The sequence below is a fragment of the Taeniopygia guttata genome, chromosome 8 (genome assembly GCF_048771995.1).
Source record: "Taeniopygia guttata chromosome 8, bTaeGut7.mat, whole genome shotgun sequence".
NCBI classification, from domain to species: Eukaryota; Metazoa; Chordata; class Aves; order Passeriformes; family Estrildidae; genus Taeniopygia; species Taeniopygia guttata.
In genome coordinates this window covers 23,357,171-23,380,461 of record NC_133033.1, presented here as the reverse complement: position 1 = coordinate 23,380,461, position 23,291 = coordinate 23,357,171, and the positions used below count along the sequence as shown (strand labels likewise).

The 23,291-nt window shown below is 40.2% G+C and overlaps 1 protein-coding gene across 11 annotated transcripts in view; it reads right to left on the bottom strand.

The window, feature by feature from the left end:
• Positions 1-2,166: 2,166 nt before the first annotated feature.
• The window catches only part of RC3H1 (ring finger and CCCH-type domains 1), a 59,921-nt gene continuing 38,796 nt past the window's right edge, over positions 2,167-23,291 (bottom strand). For 3 of the 11 annotated variants that reach the window (XM_030279405.4, XM_030279400.4, XM_030279401.4), the window contains exons 9-20: positions 22,748-22,860; positions 21,593-21,874; positions 21,051-21,268; positions 19,396-19,772; positions 18,228-18,359; positions 17,501-17,671; positions 14,532-14,742; positions 13,044-13,134; positions 12,794-12,929; positions 10,726-10,896; positions 10,023-10,138; positions 2,167-9,050 (exon numbers count right to left, since the gene is read on the bottom strand). In XM_030279405.4, the coding sequence (XP_030135265.4) occupies positions 8,897-9,050; positions 10,023-10,138; positions 10,726-10,896; positions 12,794-12,929; positions 13,044-13,134; positions 14,532-14,742; positions 17,501-17,671; positions 18,228-18,359; positions 19,396-19,772; positions 21,051-21,268; positions 21,593-21,874; positions 22,748-22,860 (2,172 nt within the window). In that variant the 3' untranslated portion in view covers positions 2,167-8,896. The remainder of the gene's footprint in view (positions 9,051-10,022; positions 10,139-10,725; positions 10,897-12,793; positions 12,930-13,043; positions 13,135-14,531; positions 14,743-17,500; positions 17,672-18,227; positions 18,360-19,395; positions 19,773-21,050; positions 21,269-21,592; positions 21,875-22,747; positions 22,861-23,291) is intronic. The other 8 variants (XM_030279404.4, XM_030279408.4, XM_030279409.4 and 5 more) reach the window with 8 other exon arrangements.

The window sequence follows — 23,291 nt, the reverse complement described above, 5'->3', positions numbered from 1 at the left end:
AGGAACATAAATTGCCTTAATTTTGTTTTAGGCTTTGGGTGTTCACTGTTGAGTTTCATGGCTACGCACAGGGAAAATGACTCTTGCACTCACAGAGCAAGATGGGGTCAAGGAATCTCATGAGCTAGCCTTTTCAAGACTCTTTCTATCCTGCTATCCATATCCAAAGGGGAAAAAAATTCCAGCAGGTACCATCCACTTGAGCCTGGTCTCCCCTTTTCCACATGAAGAAACTCAGCAAGTTTCCCCCAATCTCTCTTGATGCAGAGCACCCACCATTTCCTTCCAGAGGGATCTGACTCTCCAGTGCTCCAGATCTTCCTTTTAAAAGCATTGTTGGAATTCAGCTCTCTTTTTTTTCCCTTCGAAAGTGAGTCACTACATGAGGATTCTGAATCAGACTAATGGGAGAAAGGGTAAGGAAACCATCACCAACTGAAACTTAGTTGTCTGCTGGCTTTCCCACTAAATAGAATTTCTTTATAGGAATTGAATGCTTTGACCCATACAGCAAGTAAGTGTGGAAGTGTGAGGGGGCCTAATAATGAGCAGTGATGGGCTTCAGACCAGCAAACACACTTTATCTTGATCCATGGTGCCCAGGCTCAAGAATATTAAGACAATAGTAATGAACATTATGCACAAACTCGAGGGGCAGAAGGCTGTGCTTGACCTGGAGTAGAAGGAACAGTTTTTCAGTGAAGCAGCAGCTTCATCCAGTTTCAGATTTACAGCCAATGACTTGTTAAAGACCACAAAAAGCTGTAAAAGGAGAAGACTAAAAACCACAAAGCAGACTGTGGAGCAAAACTTACTTTCACTTTAAGGCAAGCTCCAAACCAGGCTCAACGTTAGGACAAATGCTGCTCACTCTTTGCTCTGAAGGGTTTGGTTTGCTTTTAAAACATGTACACTCTGAGCAATTAAAAAAACTTGATTATTTTAAGCATCTTTTCTTGTTCACCTCTGGTGAACCCACTTTGTTTACAGGTGAAGTCAGAAGAGAGCAGACCAAACCCCGGAGATGTGGCTTCTCTGCTATTTGGCATCTCTTATGCTGCAGCCCGAGAGCACACACACTGTGTGCTGGTGAAAATCTTACTCAGATGGTCCAACAGTCTTACACCTCACACAAAATTTAAAAGAATGTACATTCATCCCAGACAGAAAACAAGAGATACTTCAAAGTGTTCTTCATTAATTTATCACTTAATATAAATGCTGACAGAAAAGCAGGTAAGACCTTGTAGACACTTCCATCTATTTACAAACCAAATAGTGAATCACTTTTCCACATTTTTTTTTGTTTAATCTGCAACTCAAAGGACCCTTAGACATTCTGTGAGTGCAAGGTGGAGTCAGGGAGAAAGAGGGAGAAAAGCAAGCTAAAGAGGGAAGAAGAAATAGCATTTCAACATATGTTTTTTTCTGTGTAACTGCCATGCATTTACAGTAGGTCTCCACTCCCTTGTTCTTTCACACAAAAGTGACACCGTTGGCTCTACAGGTCTGAGAATTAAATAAAGAAGACCAATACTGATTTTTCAAATCTCTGGATCCTCTTGCCTTTTGCCTCCTTCAATGCATTCCCACTTCAGCAGAGTACCTAGAAGGTTTTTCTTTCAAGTCTAAAAAGTATATTGTAGGAGTAAAGACACAGGGAGTTGGATATAGAGAACTTTCTTCTACTCCTTTTGTTATCTCAGTTTTCCCAAGAGGTAGAAAAGCATCTAACCTTTCCTGGAAAAGACAGAGCAATTCCCCATGTACCTCTGAACATCTCCCTCATGATCAGGCCTGTATGTACAAAACTTCGTAATTCCTCTGAACTTGCAAATAATTCAATTTATGGAATTCTTCTCATACATTCTACTTCATGTATACTCCTACTGTAAATGTTTTGATAGTCACAAACAATACATATTCACATTATCAACCCAGAGGCAGCCACTCCCATGAAGGAATTTTTGTTTATGGGAACGAGAAACAGGAAAGGAAGAAAACAGCAGAAGGAGAAGAAAAGCAAGGAAAAACACAAGGAGAGAAAGAATGATATTTTGTTTAGCACTGAATCATGAGAACAGCAGATGTAATTTCACTTATGTAGGATCCTAAATAAATTTAAGAAATAGTTCATAACCTGACTCAACAAATGTCATGGTCTCCTTTATTACCTAGACTATCCTTTATTTTATTTTTTGTTAAATATACCTCTGCAGGGCACAATCACATACAATCAATACGATTGGATAATTACATGAGCTCTATCCCAAGCATATATGCACCGATGTTAAAAAGTTATTTAAAAAACAAAACAAAACAAAACAAACAACCCAAAAAATAAAATAAACTCCACCCAAAAAGGTGATAATGACTGCAGAATGTCTCGGGGAGACTTGTAAGGAACTAACAAGATCAAAGAAAATTAGACTTACAAAAACCACCAAAAAAAATCATATATCGAGAAATCCCACAACTGGAAGTAGATGATTTCAAAGAAGTGGGAGCTGTCATATAGATCCCATAATTCTTCCTCCTTCTCCTCACACAGGTTTTGCTTCACCTCTTCCTCCCCATAGCAACAAATACAAGGAGGGGAAGAGCTTAACACGACACTACCAGTTAAAGAAAATAGGGAAAAATAGCCAAGCTACAGTACAGTTGCTAAGCTGAACTCAAGGAAAAATCCTTTTAGCATGAAAGCTGCTTACACAGCAAGCAGAGGCTAAAGGAGGAATGGGAACTCCTTAAAATTAGGGGAAACTCTAAAAGTGATTAGTTTTGCCCATGTTGATCAGCTTCACTGACGAGAGGCTGCAGATGAATGGTACCAATTGTGAGCTGTGCAGCAGCTGTGATGTGAATGGGATTGCTTCTTCCTCTCAGGTTGCTTCATGCATTTATTAAAGGCTGCTGCCAAATTTCTTTTTAAAAAGCTACAAATAAAGGGGTCAGTGCACACATCCAGTTGTGGGATCCATCTGATATACAATCTGGTTTGGATGCCAAAGACTTGTGAGTACTGTCTGCCACAGAACTATTAATGAAATATTTTTAACATTATGAAGAAGCAAATAATTTCTTGAGCATCAAATACTCCACAATATATTTTTTTTATTCTTACAGATACATTTACCCCACACATTTCACATGTAATTTCATCATGTCTAATGCTTTTTATTTCCTGTTGCTTCTGTCTCTCCCAATACTGTATTTTTCAAACTGGCCAATTGTGTTTTCCTAAAACTTGCAGATCTTCAAAAGAGTAGTTTCCTGGCATATGAAAACATCCAACCAGTATATCCAAGGAAAGCTGCCTTGCTGGATGAAGTTAGGCACCTAAACCCTCCCAACTGCTGAACACCTTGCAATTAGCACTAAAAATCATACACAAACTCCCTGGAATTGCAAAGGTTGCCTGGGAAAGGTCAGTTAATTACTCCTGTTACTAGGCTACAGGAATACAATTTTGATTATTATGGCCACATATTTTAAGCATCAAATGACTGTGATGTTTCTGATGCAGACAAATCCACTTTGCCATGCGCTCTTTATATTGGGAAATTTCAGAAAAAGCTGCAGCCTCTTTGCTTGCCACTTCCCATGGAACAATATTACACTTGCCAATAGGAAATAAAACTATAAAGAAAATGAATGTTAAGTTTGTTCTCCTTTCTCTGCTAACAAAGGCTCTACCTGAATCACAAGAAGTTCTCTGAAGACTGTGACAACACTAAGCAGTTACATTCTTCTTCCTACAGAAGAATAAAGGCCACATGTTAACTGTAGAAGGACACTGCTGGAATAACATTTCCCCAAATCTCTTTTTTATGTTGTATAACTGGAATTAACTTTAGTGTCTGTCATCCCCTGACATTCCAACAGAAAATAATGCAGTTGGTAGCAGTTCACTATGGAAATGAAAATTCCCAATGAAGTTTTTGACATTTTGTGAGTCTATTTGAATTGAGAGCAAATCAATTTGTACTACATAATAATCTGTATAACAACCACCCATCTCTTGGCACTATAGCTGTACACAAAAGGTGGCTTAGAAGAGCTGCTAAATTTTCCTCAGAAATCCAGTTTACACTTACTCAAGCAAGGTGGATGTTCTTCCACTTCATAACTCCATTACCATGTAGGCAACTCAAAATCTCTTGCTCTCTTTTTCCCCCCCAGGGGAATTGATTTATAGGGATACAAGAAATTAAGTTGCTGACACACTAACTTTTTTTGGGTTGTTTTTAAATCAGCAACATCAGGAGGCAGGAATGGAAGGCTGTGTTTTGGAAAGTGAATGATGACAAAATTTGAATATGAAGGTAAAATCATGCCCCAGCAGCATTGCTCTGTGTTTGTTCTATCTATCCTAGGACCAGAATCATTTCTCCACACACACGCAGACTAGCACAAAACCTTGCACACTGCATGTTTGGGTCTTTTCTCCCATTTTTGAGCAGGTGGCTGGCACTCCCTGCTGTTGAGCCTCCTGAACACTGACATGTCATTTCTTGGACCATAAAAACAAGTCTGAAAGAGCCAATCCAGGAAAGAAACTGTACTGGGGGTCTTTCAGATAACTATCCTGTCAGTCTGCTTTGTTATAATTCAAAATTATAAATGGCAGTAGAAACGAGGGTTTATTCTAGTTGGACTTGAAGAGATTTCTCTTTGAACCTAAAAACTTTAGTAACAGGTCTGTGAGAGCTTAAACTCGAGGAAGGGAAATGCCAGCAGCTTTCTTGTATTATCAATAAAAGCCTCACTCCTGACCCTTTCTAATACAAAATTTGCCCCACCTTACTCAGTTTATGCTGTCAAGAGACAATATCATCACAAGTTTGGTTCTTCCACATCTAATTTAATGCAATGCTAGTGTTTCACAAATATTTTCAGTCCCAGTGGACTTAAAAGTCAGTCACATTTGTAACACAGATTTATCTTTTACTGTAACTGAAGAAAATTTCAATCAATATTCAATTTAGAAACACTTAAAAACAAGGCTTCTTGGATTATAACATTTCTATTTTCCTTCTCCCTTTCTAAATGAGCCATTCAGTCAGCTGAGAGAGTGCATGAGAGACTGAATACACATCACAACACCTCAGATACATCTCAGTACATTGCAAACTGTATGACTAAATGGAATGATTTTCCACAATTCAATGCATGGGCAAGGCTTGACAATCATTAACTTCTGGAAATTGTTAATAGGATAATACAGTCAACTCACAATACCCTACACAAATGTCTGACAATCAAAATGGCTACACCAGGGGAAAAAAAGTGTAAAGCACAAGTCTTTGGCTCTCCTTTAAAGAAAAACAGCAGTTTACCATGTTTATACAGATCCCCCGTTTGCCTACCAGTAGGGGCAATATCACATTTGTGCATCACTGAGTAATAACACCATTAGAAAAGGCAACTTCACAGAAGTTATTGGCTAAGCGAATTCATTTGAATGCTCTGTTTTGAGGCAGCAAGCTGTCACTGTTACACAATCAGGGAGGGTGGATGGGCAAGCCACAGGAGAAAAAGACACAAAAAAGGGGAAAGACAGCTCAGAAAAGACTACACAGAGAAGAACTTGAGAAGAACAGGGATAAAAGTGCTGCTAGCTTGAAAGGTGCTCTCATCTACAGAAAAAAAGTCCTACTCTGAAATAGGACAGCATGCAAGAAGGGCAGAAGAAAAAGTTTAAAATTCTCCTATTAAGAAAAAAGAACTAGGTCACAGGACAGACAGATGAGATGGTGACAGAAGGAGGGAAATAACACCACAGAATAAACAGACATCATCTATATACTGACTGAATCACTGACACACTGAAGCTTAACCTACCACTTGAAGCTTCCTATTCTGAAGGTTTGTCCATGCTGTCCATCTAGCTGAAACCCAGATATCAAGAGTTGTCTGGTGCAGCAGAAAATTTAATCTACCTACCAAAGGATGCAGCAGTGCCCTGACACCATGGTAATACTGCTTCTTCTTGCCCAATAGAAGGAACTAAACCACTTGGTAGCCAAGACCAGTTTCACTGAGGTGGCCAGAATTCCTGTATGACTGGGACAATGATGGGCTACAGGAGTGAGTGTAGCAAGACACAGAGTCACTCCAGACATTTTCATGCCTGTTAGGTGTAAACATCAATGCTGCCACTACATACAGAGCTATCTGTCCCCCAGGGTCTCCCACTTTTTCCACAAAACCGGAACATTTTAGGTGCAGTTTCAAGAAAAAACTTAAGAGCATGCACTGCATTTTGCTGTTTTATTTGTTTAATCAACTGAACTTCTGCAAAAAAAGCAGAAAAAGGGTAAGAGGAAAAGGGGATGAGACAAAGTCAAAAATCAATACTGTTAGTAGATACTGAACAAACTATTTGACAAGCCAAACTATAATTTTGGGCAAACAGGGCATTCACCTGGACACATTGATCACAACAAGGACATTATGCACAAAGTACAGCACAGAGAGCTAGATGAAGGAGAAAAAAACCCAGTAAGGTCTCCCTTCTAATCCACAGATTTTGGAAGCATTCATCATATGTAGGCCAGCAATCTAAATAGTGCTTACTGAAGAATTCCAGGAGAAAATGTGGAGAAAAGAATAATCCCTAACCTGGTAAGGGAACTAGGAAATAAAAGGTAAAAAGGTTTTTGCTCCTCTAGATTTTCTTCCTAGTATTACAAATGAATCTGTAGTGTCCAACCTAACATAACCATCTTTGAAAATTAATTTTACATCCACAATTACTACAGTCAAAAAAAGGCACATTCTAGGCTTGTCCTCCTAGATTAGAATATTGCACTAATTATCTTGACTAAGATGAGCTCCCTGTGTTAATAAAGACAAGCAGTAAGGAGCAAACTAACTAAAATTAAGGAGAAGGCTGACCTGAGGGTGGTGCTCTGCACTGAAGGATGAGGGGGCCCAGGGCCTGTGTCAGGTGACTTGGAAGCAGGCAGCCAGAAAAAGACCTTCATTCTCCTCATGCCCAGAGCTGAGAGGGGAGGAACAGACCTGATGGGCTCCCAGCTGCATCACCCCAGTTCTGCTCAGCTCCAAGGGGAGTGGCTGGAATGCTTGGCTTCAAGTAGGAGATAAAGATGGATAGGGGCAAGGGGAGATGAAGCTGTTTCAGTGCAAAGTTAATTCTTTGCTGAAAGTTAAAAGAGGCATTAGAAGAAAGCAAGCTTCAAACTACTCTAGGCCATTAAGAGGCCAAAGTTCAACTAAGAGTGAAATAAACCTGTGTTAAGACACATGGAAAGTGTGGGGGGGGTGTGCTGAAAAATGCTTTTATTTTCACTCAGTGCTTCTACCTCCCAGACATTTGATCACAACAGCTGCGCTCATGCGAAAAAATTCTTAAAACATACCCAATATATATACAGATATAACTATGTATATATGTATATATATATTTATATATAAATTTTTATTTAAATAAAAAAGAAAGCTCGAATCCCAAGCCAATATGTGTATCAAATCCTTGACCAGCCAGGTCTGTAGGGCATAATCAAATTCAATGTGAAATAGTATATAAACGCGGTGCCTTGACTGGGCAAATTAAATAATTGCTACTCAAAAGAGTCTTCTGTTTGGACTCTCCTACTGGTAGGCAATAGTGAGACTGTATCCCCTCCCACCCCCCCTGTTGTTTTATTTAACAGTATGATGAATGCAAAGCTTAGCCCAAGGTTGCTATAACCTCAGCAGGAGTTAAGGTTAAGGAAAAAAAACTAAAACCCAAGAAAATTTATTAACTCTTGCTTTACCCAACCAAAGCAATGCAGTAATTTATTACATAACCAGTGCTTTCCTACTTAGTAGTCTAGCCCAGAAGGAAAAAATGAGGACAGGCCAAGAAGGTAGAGAGGGAGCAGCACTTGAAAAATCATTCTCAAGAGGTCTTCGTATCCAGGATCTTACCTCAGCACATGCCAAAAAAAGTAAAAAAATGTGCAGCAAGAACAAAATCTTTAATCTAAAAAAAAAAATCAAAATACACTTATGGCTTCTCTGGCTTATGCCCACAAAGCATCTATTCGGAGAAAAATTAGATCAGGCAAAATTTGCTTCTCAATACTTCTGACAAGATCTGTGCTGCACCTTCAATGGTTACTTTGGTGCAATTTTCCCCCCATGAAACAGGATCCCAGGGTGGATTCACTGCAGCCCTGACAAACTGCAGGCTGACACTCAGATGTCAGATTCTAACATACACAGACCTTAAATAATGCCAGCCCTTAAAAAGGACCACACCTTTGCAATGACTCTGCCATTTGTAGTTTAAATTCAGCAATTTAAGCAAGAAGCTCAGGCTAAGTTCCTGGCCACAATGGGAGGAAGTGCGTTAAGCATGAAGTTTGCTGCACATCTTCTGACACTGCAATTCACAGCTACTCTCCAACCCTCATTCCTTGTTTGCCCTTAAACCATACAAGGAAGTGGCCAAATTGTTTTAGTAAGGTAATAAGGAATTATGCACTGGGTATGTAATAATACCAAAATAAAAGAAAACCTACTTCATTAAGATCATACAATTAATCAAACAGAGTATATATATATAATATCTTTTTTTTTTTTAAGCCCTGGGATTCAAGGCGTCCAAAGTTATTAAAATAAAGTTCATTCACAGAACAAAAACAAATTTAATTTGAATTGCTTGCAGATACTGCTAATTTTCATTTTTTTAATTAAAAAATGCGTTAATGTGAACTATGTGCAGGATTTGTTTCTAGTAGTTGTGTTTGTGCACATTGCCTCTGGACCTGCTGCTCTGCTACTACTGCTGCTCCTGGGTTTATCCAATCATCCCTGGAAGAAAACACAAGATGGAAGCTGCCGACACCCCAGCAGAAGGAACTCCAGGGTGTGCTGGCCCCGTTCATGGAGCAGATGTGGGTGTCACTCCCGCTCGCTGGGAGTCATGGCCATCTCCTCCTCCCTCGGGGTCCTCTGACAGGCTGAGAGATGCCATATTGTTTGACAGGAGGCCAATGTTCTCTTGGGTCAAAGCTGATCCATTCGGAACATCACTGCTGAAGGAAGTGGAGGAGAAAGAGTAAGAGGGTGAAAAGAAGCAATTACTGAGATTTTTCTTTTATTTTTAAGTAAGAGGACTTCAGTGTACCCATTCTAGAATATTTAATTTACCTAAAATAATGTATTTTTTCCCCCCTAATTTTAAAATATAAGCAGTTGTTTTGATTTCATTACACTCACAGCACCATATGGAAAAATTAGTTCTTACTCTGGAGGTATCAATCTGATGGTGCAGCTCAAAACCACAGAACTGGTTATAAAAAGAAGGCACAGACTTCATCAGCAATAGTGTATTTATTCATAAAATGCACATTCTGAATAAATATTAATATTCCAAACTGCTCACATGAAGTTATGTAAGCATCCAAGCTTCTCTGTTCAGTGCTGGCCTGAATACACATAGGTGCTTGTGGCCATTTGAAAATACTTGCTGTAGAGACTTCCAGCATTCCCAGCCAACATCTTACTCCAACTGTCTATTAAATGTGAACTGAAATCAATCCCAGCATCTACACAGATAAAAGTCGACTAGTGACGACTGAAAATGAACTTAGTTTCCAAGTGTGTGCCTTGCTAGACAACATCCACATCACAAACCTCAGCAGGATGGAATACCTTTCACATTTGGGAGATTTCTTTTATTTGAAACCAAAACATCAGATAAGGATTTATTTTGTGGTGGCTGCGTAACTCCTGCTTCTCCCTGCTAATCATCCAACACTGACCAGATGGATTCCTCTCTGCAAATCTTCTGTTGCATTAATTTATATAGTCTTATTCCACTCACCTACTCCACAGTTAGAGAGGTCCTTAATTCATACCTGTGTTATAAAAACTTGTATTCTCTTTGCCTAGTAGGCGCTTCCTCATCACAGCTGATGTGAGGCAAGGGTATTTATTTAACAGGAGAGTGGCCCTGGAGAAGTCAGTCTCCTGTTACACAAAGACAAGTTGAAGGCCTGTGTTACCTGAATGTCAGTGTAAGGTCCTCAGCTGGAACCTTGTTTTGTGGTTCTAATTGTCCATTTTCTGTCTGTTTAGTGGTGCCCAGCTTGGTTTTCATATCCAGTGAAGACTGGCTCTCCTTTAAAGAAAGGACAGATGAAAAATTCTTTAGGAGTGCACTGAAAGAATTGGAGATTTCATTCTTTAGGGACGATGAAGAAGGCCTGTAAATTGCAGTCACACAGTTTAACCCGCAAAAGCCATGAGACAAAACCAGACTTTTAGATACGCTCATCCTCTCAGGACACGCTATTTCCCAAAAGAAAGGGACGATCCTTGTAGCAACAAGCAAAGGCCACAGACTGTAACAGCACATAGACTTCTAGCACTAGCCTGTACCTGCAGACAATGGTTCCTATGTTAAAGCACTTTATAGAGCTCATGGCACAGTGACCTTGGAGACAATTTGGTTTCCATCAAAGTCAACACCATGCTTATTTCAAATGGTGACAAATTAACAATATTTAAAGAGGCTACATTAAACTTCTTCATGAAGAACACTCGAGAAACTCCTCAGGAGGTTTTGAAGAACAGAGGTAAAGAGGAAGATGGATGACTCCAGCTGTGAGCATCCAATAGGGAGCCTTTCTGCCAGGGTAAAAGGGCTGCAGCCAGGTACATGGCTCTCCACTGCATCTCTCTGCCTCCCATCCCCCCAGCACTCACCATGCTCAGCTCACGGGTTCTCTTCCCAATTTCCCTTTCCACCTGGTGTAGCTCCAAGCTCAGCTGTTCACTTGAGATCATCCCAGGCCACTTGGGAGGTGGGGGTGGGGGCTGTGGTTGGCCTGCCAGGGTAGTCGCCTCTCTCTGCAACAGCAGCCTGTTACTAACAGCCTAAATGCATAAAGCCAAGCACATACACAACTGAGCACACAACACACCAAGCACAGAAAGCTCTATTGCCATAATTCCAGAGTATTGCTCATTTACAAAACCAAGGCCACACTTCACAATGCTCCAATTTAAATCACTTCCAATGCAAGTTTCAACGTGTTTCTGTAGACATGGACAAGTATTTCAATTTTTAAACAAGCAGTGTTAAACACCTCTTGTCATAAATTTGCATGTGTTTTCTTCATATGTCACTCTCTTCTCAAAACTAAGACTAAGCCCATGAACAAAAACTACTCTCTTCTGAGCTCCATGTTCAACAAAAGAGAACTGCAGATAAGCAAGTCTGCTGCTTTATTTACAGCAGTGGAATTTATCTAATTCTACAGCAGAGCCAGAAATATTATTACATCATCTTGAGAGATGTAGTTGTCAATATGTAGGTCTCTATTGACCCACATTAGGAAACAGAGGAACAAGTGACTATGGTCCTTCACAAGTTGCAAGTTACTAAATGCATGTCAGCCATTCTAAAAATCTGCTAACATTTGTGAATCAATTCTGCAAGTGTGTGCTCTGCATCTAAACACGTCATCTTGTACTCCACACAACCCAGCATTTGGCTGGGCTTTAAGTAGAAAGGCTCACACAATGCAAAAGCAAAATTATCTAGTTCTTTATGCTCTGGCTGAATTGGTTGCTGCAACCTTGTAATAGGTAAACCAATGAAGACTCCTTGATTTCCAATATCTACATGCAGCTATAAACACAAGAGATAAACGGAAAGCTGTTCTTAATCAAAATAACTAATTCTGTAAAATTTATATTATGGCAAAGTCAAGGCTCAGCATTCAACTCTAGGATTTAACACTGACACAATCACAATGATGAGCAGGAGAAGGCCACTTACAGGTTTTGCAACTTTGCAGTACTCTTGTGTTATGGCAAATGCAGACATGCAAGATTGAAAACATTTTCTCCTCTCATTCCCAAACAAGAGCACAAGAACATAAGCTATGTTTCAAGTAACTAACAAATGCATATTACTGCACCTACTGCTGTGACTTAATTGTGAGCTCTTAAACTAATCTGCAATAACCCTCCTCTGTTACATGTGTTCTTAACTAATCATAGCTTCAGCAGAAGCTGCTATCCACTACTTACAGCAATTTTTTTCTGGGAAAATGTTAACACAAATAGTTGCTGAGGTACCTAGAACAGTTTTCTGGTAGATATTTACTGTTTTTTCCCAAGAGGAAAAAAGTAACTAAGGCTTTCTAAAACTATTCATTCATTATGGCTTGACATTACTCCTGTCCCACAAAATCAAAATATTTCAGCTCATTAACTCTTTTACAAACACACACTCATCTTTCCTTATGCTATAACTACATTTCTTCTAAGTGAAGAGCCATAAAATATTAAGTCTTAATTTTTCAAGCTAAATATATTACATATTTACTTTCTTGACTCTTGTGGTTTGTGCTATTTAGGGAGAAACAGGTACAAACACAAAGCTAAACACGAAACAGATGAAGCTCATGGCTTTCTGTACATAAAATTAGACATTTCCAACAGCAATAAAGTCAAGAAGAACAGGCACCTACACCCCAAGTTTGCCTCTGAGTAGAGCTGAACAGAGGGGGAGTGAGAAAGAGAATGACAGCAAACAACACTGAGTACAGAATGCAGATTCAAATATAGTGTTGATGTGCATGTGGAGTGCAGGGAAGTTTCTGCTGCTAGGCAGAAAGGCTGGAACTTGCACCACAACCCTGATGCCTGGCATCAAAGGATTAAGTATTGTTACTGATATCACTACAAAGGCGGCCCTTGAAAAGCTTTACCAGAGTCATCTCTCTCCATACCACCCCCAGCTGCTCCAAATGCTGGTACCAACCTCCAGTCCCCGCATTTGGGTCTGCTGGCTGATCTGATGGTCAACTTGCTGCAGTTCCATGCGCAGCTGCTGCTCTCGTTCAGCTGAGGGCAACTGCTTCCCATGACCAGCCACATCTGACATGGACAGCCTCTCCCTTTGGGATTTGAAAATAAGGAGATTAAAAAAGAAAATCTTTACTCAACACAGAAAAAAAAAATAGATAAAAGAAAATTTAGAAAAAGGCAAAGAAACAATAAAGCAATTCTACCTGTCACTGAAACGTCCCTGAGAAGGTATATTTTGATGAGGAGAATATGGAGAGCCTCCCCAGCCACCGTGGGTTTCATAAGGACTGTAGTCTACCAGGAAACAGAAGAAAAACATGTTGCATTACTATAAAATCACCCTTTCAGTCGTTCAGCCAACACAAAACTAGACAGAGAAGAATAATAAAGGCCAGCCCTCTAATGATGAGAAGTTGAACATTTCTCCTGATTAAATGAGCACAGAAATACTCTGTGACTGGTCTCATATGCCTAATACATGACTCTTCCTGTATGTCTAACAGTCTGTGACAGCCTTCCAGAGTCTGAGATTGTGAAGGACTTCAGATACTCAGGTAGATGAGCAAACACAGAACAAAACTAATAGACATGATGATTACAATTATTTTTACTACTGGAGTTTCTAAAAGACTCAGAAGTTCATTGATAATTCTGACATACCTTGGTAACGACAGTTTAAAGATTAAGTTTTCAGGGAAGTCAGAGTTATACCTGTAATAAAGTCTAAAAAATTACTGCCTGAAAAAGCTAGAAGCAAGTCTGGGGGAATATAATAATTAAATATTTTCTTAAGGTTATTCAGTGCACCTCAAGAAAGAGACAATCTTTTGGAGTAAGACAGAAGGCCATATTATACATGTGATTAGAAAATAGATGTGTTGGAAATGAACTACTCCTACTTTTTTATTTTGCCTAACAGTACATGAGACAATGGCTGCTTGCAGCAGCATCTACCCATAAAGCAGGAGAGCAGCAGTACAATACTTCATCAAGATGGTTTTGCATTATGTATTTGGGAAAGTGCTAGGCTTCTGGATTCTGCTGCTACGGATTTAAAATAAGCTTTATATCAGAGGGACTGGCAGAACAAAGTAACTTCTTCCAAACAGCAACAACATATCACTAACAAATACACTATGTATGCACAAACATGTCATGGAATCAATGAACATCCCAAGTTGGAAGGGACACGTAAGGACCATGGAGTCCAACTCCCGGCCCTCCACAAACACCCCAAAAATCTCACTGTGTACCCAAAAGTACTGTCCAAACACTTCTGGATCTCTGGCAGTCCTGGGGCTGTGACTATTCCCTGTTCAGTGTCCCACCACCCTCCTGATATCTAACCGAACCCTCACCTGACACAGCTCCAGTCCTATCACTGGTCACTAGAGAGAAATAAGGGCCTGCCCTTCTGCATCTGCTCAGGAAGAAGATGTAGACTGCTATGGGGTCTGCCCTCAGTCTCCTCTTATCTAGACCAAGTGATCTCAGAAGGCTGTGGCAAACTTGCTCTGCATTCAGTCTTCTCCGTATAACCCTACCTGAAGTTACTTATTTTAAGTGTCATTAACACACACCATATTTCTAAGACAAGATACAAGTTTACAGGGCTTTTCTTCAACCTGTAAAACATTACAGCAGTAAAGAAAACAGCAACAGCCAGCAAAATCCAAGAGCACAGATCATACCTGAAATGATGGATTTGGTGGCAGCTCCCTGAACCGCCATGGCCTGCATGGGCCCAGAGTTCTGGTACATGGCTTTGGAAGTACGAGAAATGGCCCCGAATCTCGACACAGTTGGTCGGTCTCCAAATGGAATGAGGTCATCGTCCCCCGTCTCGGCCGCTCGGCGCTGCATGTCCAGTCGCTGCTCACGCATGGTTTTGCTGTCCACATTCTGGACAAGACATGGAAAAGGCACTCCAAAACTCATTCCAAAAATAAAAGGATCACATCCCTTTCACAACAATTTGGTAAGTGCAGTTAGTTTCTCTTGTATTCTCTATTCCCTTAACTTTTCAACTAGTTTTCCTATTCTTCAGTTTCTAATTCAATTGTCAGAGGGGATGTCTCCTTAATGGTCTACCTTAAGATGACCACAGTGAAAAACTTGCAAAATTAATTGTGACCAAATCCAGAAGAAGAGAGCAGCAGCAAATGAAAACTATGACAGAGCAAGTCTAGTGGGAAGAGAAGGTGGAAAAAACATCTCCCTCATATAAACTCAAAGAAGAGATCAGTGGGCATCTCTGAGGATGCCCACATTCCTTCTAGAATCAAAAAGAAATTTCTCTGAAGCCCAGTGCTAAGAATTGTATAACCTAACAGCCTGTAAATCACTCAGAATGGGAATTTTTCTGTACCACACTTACTTGGACAGGTCTAGTATATCTTTCCAGGCATTTTTCATAAAGCAGGAGTACTGTTTGGAACATCCTGGTTTCTAACTGAGTTTCAGACTCAAACACCCTAATGGGTAGCATATGAAGAGAGAAGGTGTTCACTCTCTCCTCCAAGAGCTGAGTAAAATAGGAAAGTTATCTGATGACTACCAGAAAATGTACCATTGTAAGAATTCCCAAAATCAAGTTAAGACTTTGCTAAAGAAGTAAAACTGTGCACAGTGGAACAAAAAGAGCAAGATAAGTGGGACCACTACACCAAGAAAATTGTCTAAAGGCTACAACCTTTGGTATAGTCCAATAACAAAATAAAACTCTGCAAGCTTTCAGTGGGGATAAGGATTGCTAAAAACAGTTAACAAATCTGAAGCAGGAATACAGCGGTGAAAATGGCAGTAATATCTAAGTTGGAAGCTAAACTCAAGAAATGTAATACTTGGAAACTGAAACATTAGGGAAAATATACTTTGGAATTTTGGAAAAATTTTATTTTAATCTCAAGGCCACAGGATGTTAGTACCAATTTTAATATACTTCTACTTACTCAGTAAAGCTGCATGTAATCTGCAGAATATTCAGTAATATGCACTCAGATGATACTACTCCTGTCCTTCAAAAAAGGAATCTCTTATGAATTATTAAAAAAAATCACTGAACAATTAATTCAGTAAAGGTCTCCTGATAGTATTTTCCTGTGAAAAGACAAAAACTGAAAAGCAGCATAGATCCCATTTTGCTTATCTGAAAATTAGCTCTGGGGCAGAAGAATACTTTGTTTAGCCTTGAAAAAGGAGGTTACTTCTCCAGAACCTTATTACTTCTTGCAGTTGAACTGCAGGCTTTTTACACAGTTTTCTAGCAGCAGGGATGAAAGCCAAGAGCTGTTTATCACTCCTAGATGCTGCCACTTAGACAGCATAAGCTGATTCCAAGTAATCTCAGTACTTCCCCAGGTCAAACGTGGCAGTGTGATAACTCCAGGCAACCACACTGTGCAGGACTGAGAGCAAGAGGACAGGTAAAAAGGCCAAAGCTGCAGATGAAATGCAATTTTTGCTCTGATTTTTTCAGGAGAAAGCCTCCTTTTTGGGTCCATTTCCAACACTGGCTTCAAGGTTTTAAGAGGAAAGCAATTCAGCAGACAGAAAAAAAGAAATTTCATTCCAATGGGGCAGAGGGGGAAAAGGGAGCCTTTTTGAGGACAAGTCGAACCAAAAAAATCTTGATTTAATTAAGTGGTTGCAACAGGTGAGCATCTGACCACAGAAGAATGAATTCTGATTAGAGAATGTTCCTCTCCTCCTCTTATTGGCCAAAGAAAAATCAGCATGACTCCAACAATATAAAAATAAGTCAATAGATCCTTTTGCAGATGGGGGGTGATGGAGAATAGATGAATCTCTGTAAAATAGTTCCTCAGGCTAAACAGTCTTTTTCTCTTGAAGAGCTTGAATGACTTGCTATGTGCATGGGCTACCAACCTACTCATGTTGATTGATGCCTGAGCGTTAGGAAGAAACTGAATAGTGGTGGTATGTAGGACTCTTTTTTTTCTTCTCCATTCATGACTCCCCATAGTAGCACCAAAGTAGCCCTTCATTTTGCAACACCGACTTAGCAAAAATGGAGCAGCACAAAACAAGATCACAGCCCACCACCCAAAGTTCAGTGAAGGGCTGAATAAGTGCAGCATAGAACTAGAAATTGCCTTCAAGAAGAAACAGCATAGTGCAAAGTTCTGACTGTGCTTTTCTCGAAAACTTCATGCAAGTTTTGGGTACTCGTGGCCAAAAATCACAGTCCTTCAAGTAAAAACTAGTAACACCCTTAACAGCAATAACAGCCAGCTTAAAAGGAATTAATTGCCTACAGTTACATTACAGCATCTTTCTCTGATAGAAAGAAGTACGGGCAGCAACAGATGGACATGTTTAATTAACAAACTGCCAGGACAGAATAATTTTTGCATTTCAAGTAAGTGCAAAGAATAATCTTTGCACAATATTCTTGCTATCTATGGCTTCAGCGCAGAGTGGTTATCCTGCAACTATATGCAGAATTTTGTACCAGCTACACAAGGATAGAACTGTTCATAACCGAAGTGCTTCACACATCTGCAAGTGCCTTCTGTGACTGCAGTGCACTTCTGAGCTTAAATAAAAACACTGTGATCATCATGGAAAGCAAATTAAAGTCCTTCCCACCCCACAGAAATATCCACTCTTCTTCTGTTTTCCCCTTATCCCTGCATACCGCCATCTCCACACTCCTTGCTGCCACAACATCTTTGGGTTTTGCATCTTTGGTTCCAATGTAGGAGCCGATGGTGTCACAGGACCAGGGAGAGTACTGGCTGTAGTCATTTCCTTTGTATTTCCCAGCTACCTTCAGGTCTTCATCCAAGTACTGTACAAAAACAAAAATCTGGTTCTGTAAGTGAAGGGAAGAAGCAGTTTCACAGCCATCCCTGTTCACTTCAACAGTAGTGAACTTGAGAAACATCACCAGGATTATTTTTTATCAGCTACATCACCCTTTGGAATTGGGCCAGAAAATGCATGAGGTGTGTGAAATTCTGAGCCCCTGGCTATGCTTCCAGTGCTGACTGTTCACTTGGCCAATTTCAAGGTGATATTTTGACACTGGTTAAAAAAATAAATCTCTATCAAGCTGCTACTTCATTCTAAATAAGTCAGGAGTAAAGTCTGCTAACTGTGAAGAGTGATTACTTCAATTAGTAAAGGTTCTAAATTAATTTCCTTGAAGCAGAGAGCTTAGGACCAGTGGCAGATCAACAGTCAGCTGAAATACTGGAGACTGTACTACAAGGGCTTTCCAGCTAGGCATGAAATCTCTGTTCCCCAACACTTGCCAGTGCTGTATTGCTCTGATTTTCTTGTTGTCTACATCTATCAGCACGTAAAGGCCCAAGTATTTTCTAAACATGCCAGTATCTCACATTTCATCAAAATATGCTTACCTCCTCTGAGTGAAAAGGATGAGGCAAGGTTGGTGATGGTGCAAAAGGAGGTGGAGAAATCACCTTCCTCTCTTCCAGCTGAGCCATGATCTCTTTCCTTCGTCGGTGAAGTTCATCCAGGCTGGGATGAGGCTGAAATGAAGACATGAAAATGTTTCAGAGCTCCTGAAGCATTAAAGTACAAAATGAATACATTTCTAAGTGCTGTTTACCTGAACAAAATAAGGTAGCTATATACTGCAAGGAGAAGGAAATACAGAGGATACACAGAATCACTGAAGTAAGAAATAATGATCAATTTGCTAAAGTCTACTTGTTAACTTTCATATAGGACATACATGTTCCTACACTGGCCAGTGTTAGGTCAAGACACGCCACAAACAGGCAATGTGTTACAACTTGGCAAAGTTCCTGCTGGCACATGTTCAGCATGGCAAGTTTCCGTTACAGTCATGTAGGGTAAATTGATAGAACTCTACAGGTCACTAGACACATTTATTATTCACTTTGCAATAAAATTAAACATGGCACACTCAAACTGATAAATCTGTAAGTTATGTTAAAAACACTTCCTGTACTCAGCAATAGGATTCAGAGCCTTTAATCTGAATGATCTAAGTCCAACTATTCTACAGAACTCAACTCCAGCTGCTGAGTTATCAAAACAAATTTGTAAACTTACAACAGGAAGACCCTGCAGTTACCTATCTAACTAGAAAAAATTCAGAAGAGCAGAATTTGTAATTCTCTTATCAAGGCAGGTTTGTTTAATGTTTATTATTGAGGTACAGAGTTGGTCAGTCACAGATGGGCAGTACAAGAATGCACACGTGACATTTCCACACACTGTATTTACTCTGCACTTGAGTAGCTCTCTCCAGCCTAATCTTTGCTGGAGAAGTCAGAGACTTAGGAGATTTCCAAAGTGAATTACAATGCTTTTCCATTTTAAGCATTAAAGCAGCCTACTTTTACTTAATTAACATAATTAACATAATTACAACTGCAGACTTGACCAGTAACTAAATTACCTTCCAGTTTTTGATCAGCTTCCTAAAATTTAGACTTTAGCAAAGGCCACCTCCTTAGTACAAAAACATACAATTCCTCAAGCAGGTTATAGTTTCTCCCTCAAAACAACTACAAAAACACAGTGCAGAACCCATACCCTGTGGCATGAAGGTCTGATCTGACCGAGATGTGGAGCCACCGGGCAGTAAGCCTCTGTTTGCTGGTATCTGTCTCTGGACTCGGGTACGTAGAGGGGCACAGCCGCCTGTGAGATGTCGATGGGCACCGGGCTGCCCCGCACCACGTCCTCCCGCTGGTAGGGCTGCACGGGGGGGTACACGCGGCGGCCGTCGTAGTGCGGCGGGTACATGGGCTGTGCCAGGGTCGGGTACCCCTGCGGCTGCGCGTACTGCGGGCTCACCACACGCTCCGACAGGTACGGCCCGTAGTGCTCCAGGTACGGCGCACCCGCCTCGGGAGCTGACGGAGGAGGTCGGACAAAGCGAGACATGGACTGAGTGGGATAGTACACTCCTGAAGGAGAAGCAAGGGGGGGAAAAAAGATACAGAAAGAGATTACCACAACTGTCCACAAAAATTGACTGCAGAAAACCCTGAAGAAGCAAAAGCTGATCCAAAGCTCAAGTGACATAGAGTAATTAACTAAGATACCAGCACAGTGTCAATGTTACAGTAGATGATGAAGAGCTGGTGAGACTGAGCCCACCACAGACAGCACAACAAATAGAAATAAATCATCAAAATGTCTCTGCAGAATGCTACAAATACTTTCATCTAGGTAAGACCTAAAAAGTAAACTGAAGATTGGTCTGTACATCTTCATCCATGCAACTAAATCAAATTTATCTCAACATATCAGAACCACTGTCTGGGTAAAGGAATTTGGATTATTAGGATTTAAAGTCATCTAGAGATTTATTTGTTCTATGTCTTGAACAGGAGAAAAGACATTCCAGAACTGTAAATCACAAAAGATTTTTATTATTGCATTGCCTGGTTACCTGAAGATTTTATTATTCTATCCAGGATCTCTAGATAATTTTAAAATAAGTATGAATATGTGCATGACATCAAACTTTGTGGACAACTCAGATGTTCACCGGCACATAATGACCAACTGTAAGTAGTTTTTCTTCAAAATGCTCTGCAATTTTCTCAGAAATGGCTTCCCCCACTTCGCTTTTCCTTTCTAGAGCTTTTTCTGCTTTTAACTTCCTTTGGTCTTTCATTGCTTATTTTTCTTTCATATTCACTTCACTCGATCTCATTTCTCTCTGTGACCTTACATTGCCTAAGAATCATTCTCTGTTTTCATACAGATAGCCATATCTTCTCTTTTTAATCCCCATCAATATTATCTTTCTCCAGGTACTCTCTTTATAGTTAAGTTTTTTTCTCTTGATTACTTTCTTATGATGTTTTCTTTTTCTGTGAACACCCTTCTATATGTTCATTTATCTCTAGTCATCACATGCACTTTATTTCCATTTTCCCTGCATCAAACTGAATTAAGGTTTACCATACTGGATCCCTCATCCAGCCCAGTCAGGAAGAACTGAAGACAGAAGGACTTGCAACACTTGGACAGATACAGGTATTGTTTTCACTTGCATTGAACTCCTCTGTCAAGGCATAAAAGCCCGCCAATTTCCATTTTATTATGACATCACCATATTGGAGTATTTCATCCATGTTTGTAAGAAAACTTTAATTATTAAAGGGCTTAAAAACCAGAGTGGGAAGAAAGACTAAAATCAGCATGAGGATGAAAGAGCTTGGTGTCAATCTTACCTTGTTGGTAGGGCGCTGGTTCAAATGATGGGGCAGCCCCTCTGGGGTCTGGATAAAACATATCTGCTTGTTGTGCACTGTACAACTGAGACCCTCGTGGTACCATCTGCAACTGCTTGGTGACAGACACTGAGGGCAGATCTGCTGGCACCCGAGCAGGCACAGGATGAGGGTTCACTGGCAAGGCAGAAATAGAGTTCTTGGGAACAGATTCCAGCCTAAAGAAGTGGAAAGATGGCACTGCTCATTAAGGCCTGGTATAGCACACTGTATTCTAACACACTGTTATTTGTCTACACTCTGCCTTCTGAAGGCTTCTATCACCTTCTCCAATTAAAATATAAGCAGACAGGGAATTAATACAATTTAGAGTTTAGCTTTAGCTTTCTAGTGTACTATATAATCACTAAAAAACCCCCCAACCAAACACAAGAACAACCACAACCCCAGTTCTGTTTCTTTTTTTAGAGAACTGGTTTACTTTGTTTCTACTCCACATTTACACACACAACAATTTGAACAACAGGTAGGAAGAGCCGTACAAGTCAGGAGGGGATCCAGGGGCACTGCTACTCAGATGGTCCATCTTCCCCGGCTTCAGGGCACTTTCATAACTGGAGTCAGTCCCTCGAGAAATCAGTTGTGTCACTGTGCTGCCTGTTGACACAATTCCATTTGGCAGAGCAGAGGTTTTCCTATTGGGCAAGTCCACTCCCCCTTCCTCTGAGAGGATAGCTCCTGAAGGCAGGCCCACCTCATTCAGCTGGCCCAGGGAGGCACTAAGGGGTCTTCTGGGAACGAGACGCTTGTTCATTTTACGGAATCTTCAGAAAGAAAAACAACATATCAAAACTTGAAACAAAACAAAAAAAAAAGTAAAAGGAGCTGTACTTTCAAATTTTTTCAAACATGGATTCTAATGAAAGATTCCTTTTATTCAAATTCTTCAAGAGGCTTATGAAAATACCTCTTAGAATACAACTTCCCTGATAGTTGATCTATTAATAGGAGTTTCAATTAGAACAAGGATGGACTTCCAATGACAAGTACATCCATTTTACTTTAAAAAAAATTAAAACAATCAGCAGAACAACAGCATCTTGCTCTTGCATAACTGGTAGCCCTCCTAAACCTGCAATGGATCTAGACTTCATATTTGATATGAGCATTATTTTTTAACTCTACAACAACAGATGTAACCAATTGAAGGTACCTGCATGAAACTTTTTGACAGATTGTATAAAGAATTGTTGCAGGAAAAAAAATCTTGAATTATTTGTTTTTAGCTCTTTGGAGAGCTAGCAACACATTCCTTACATTTGGAAAACTGCCAGCAACCTACCTGAATGAAAAGGGAAGAGGAGAAGTACCCCCAGACAACAGCCACTGTAAATGCTATCACACTGCATGTTTAGTCACACTTAAAAGCAGGGAAAACAGCCCACCTCCAAAAACTCTGGATAACACTTGTGTAACATCAAGCTTTCAGAGCTGCATTAGTGATGAACAAAGCAAATATCCTGTTGTATGGCTCCAAAACCTAAGAGATGATTGTTACAAGTCTACCACATTACTTCTTACTAGTCTAACAGCCAGGTTATACCTCCTTACCCCTCATTCCTAAATATAAAAAATAACTCTTATAGACAAGATGAAACAAAGACTGGGCTGCTTTCTACTAGTAGAGTTACACTTACTTTTCCAGCTCCTCCTGTGAGTGTGCAAAGGTGCAGCTGGCCCCTCGGGGACACCCTCCTCTCTGCTTCATGTCTCGGCACATGTAGGTCTTGTACTTGCTGTGCTGAGGGGGCTGACAAGGTTAGAGAAACCAGGTGAGATACCTCAACATGAAAGTGCACTTAACCAAAGTGCATCTTATCAAAGGCCTGATGTTTGACTGTTGATAATTCCAATACCTGACATGAAATAAACATGAAGTACTTGTGTTTGGTTCTTCAACAGAACCAACAGTTTCAAGAGTAGGTGTTTTGACAACTAAGTCACTCTCAGTTTTCTACTAAGCATTTTTATTCAAACTCCTTACTGGAGAGCTTGACTGGAACACAGCTGTATATTTTAGGACAAAACTGATACAGGATGAAAAAATTACCAATAATCAGATACACCCTATCAATAGTTTCCACCAAGGGAAAGGTCTGTAAAAGTCCACGTGCTTTCTGAGAAGCCAAAGGGTGTATATCCATCAGAAGTCACCTGCAAACTGTTGGGGATTTTTTGTTT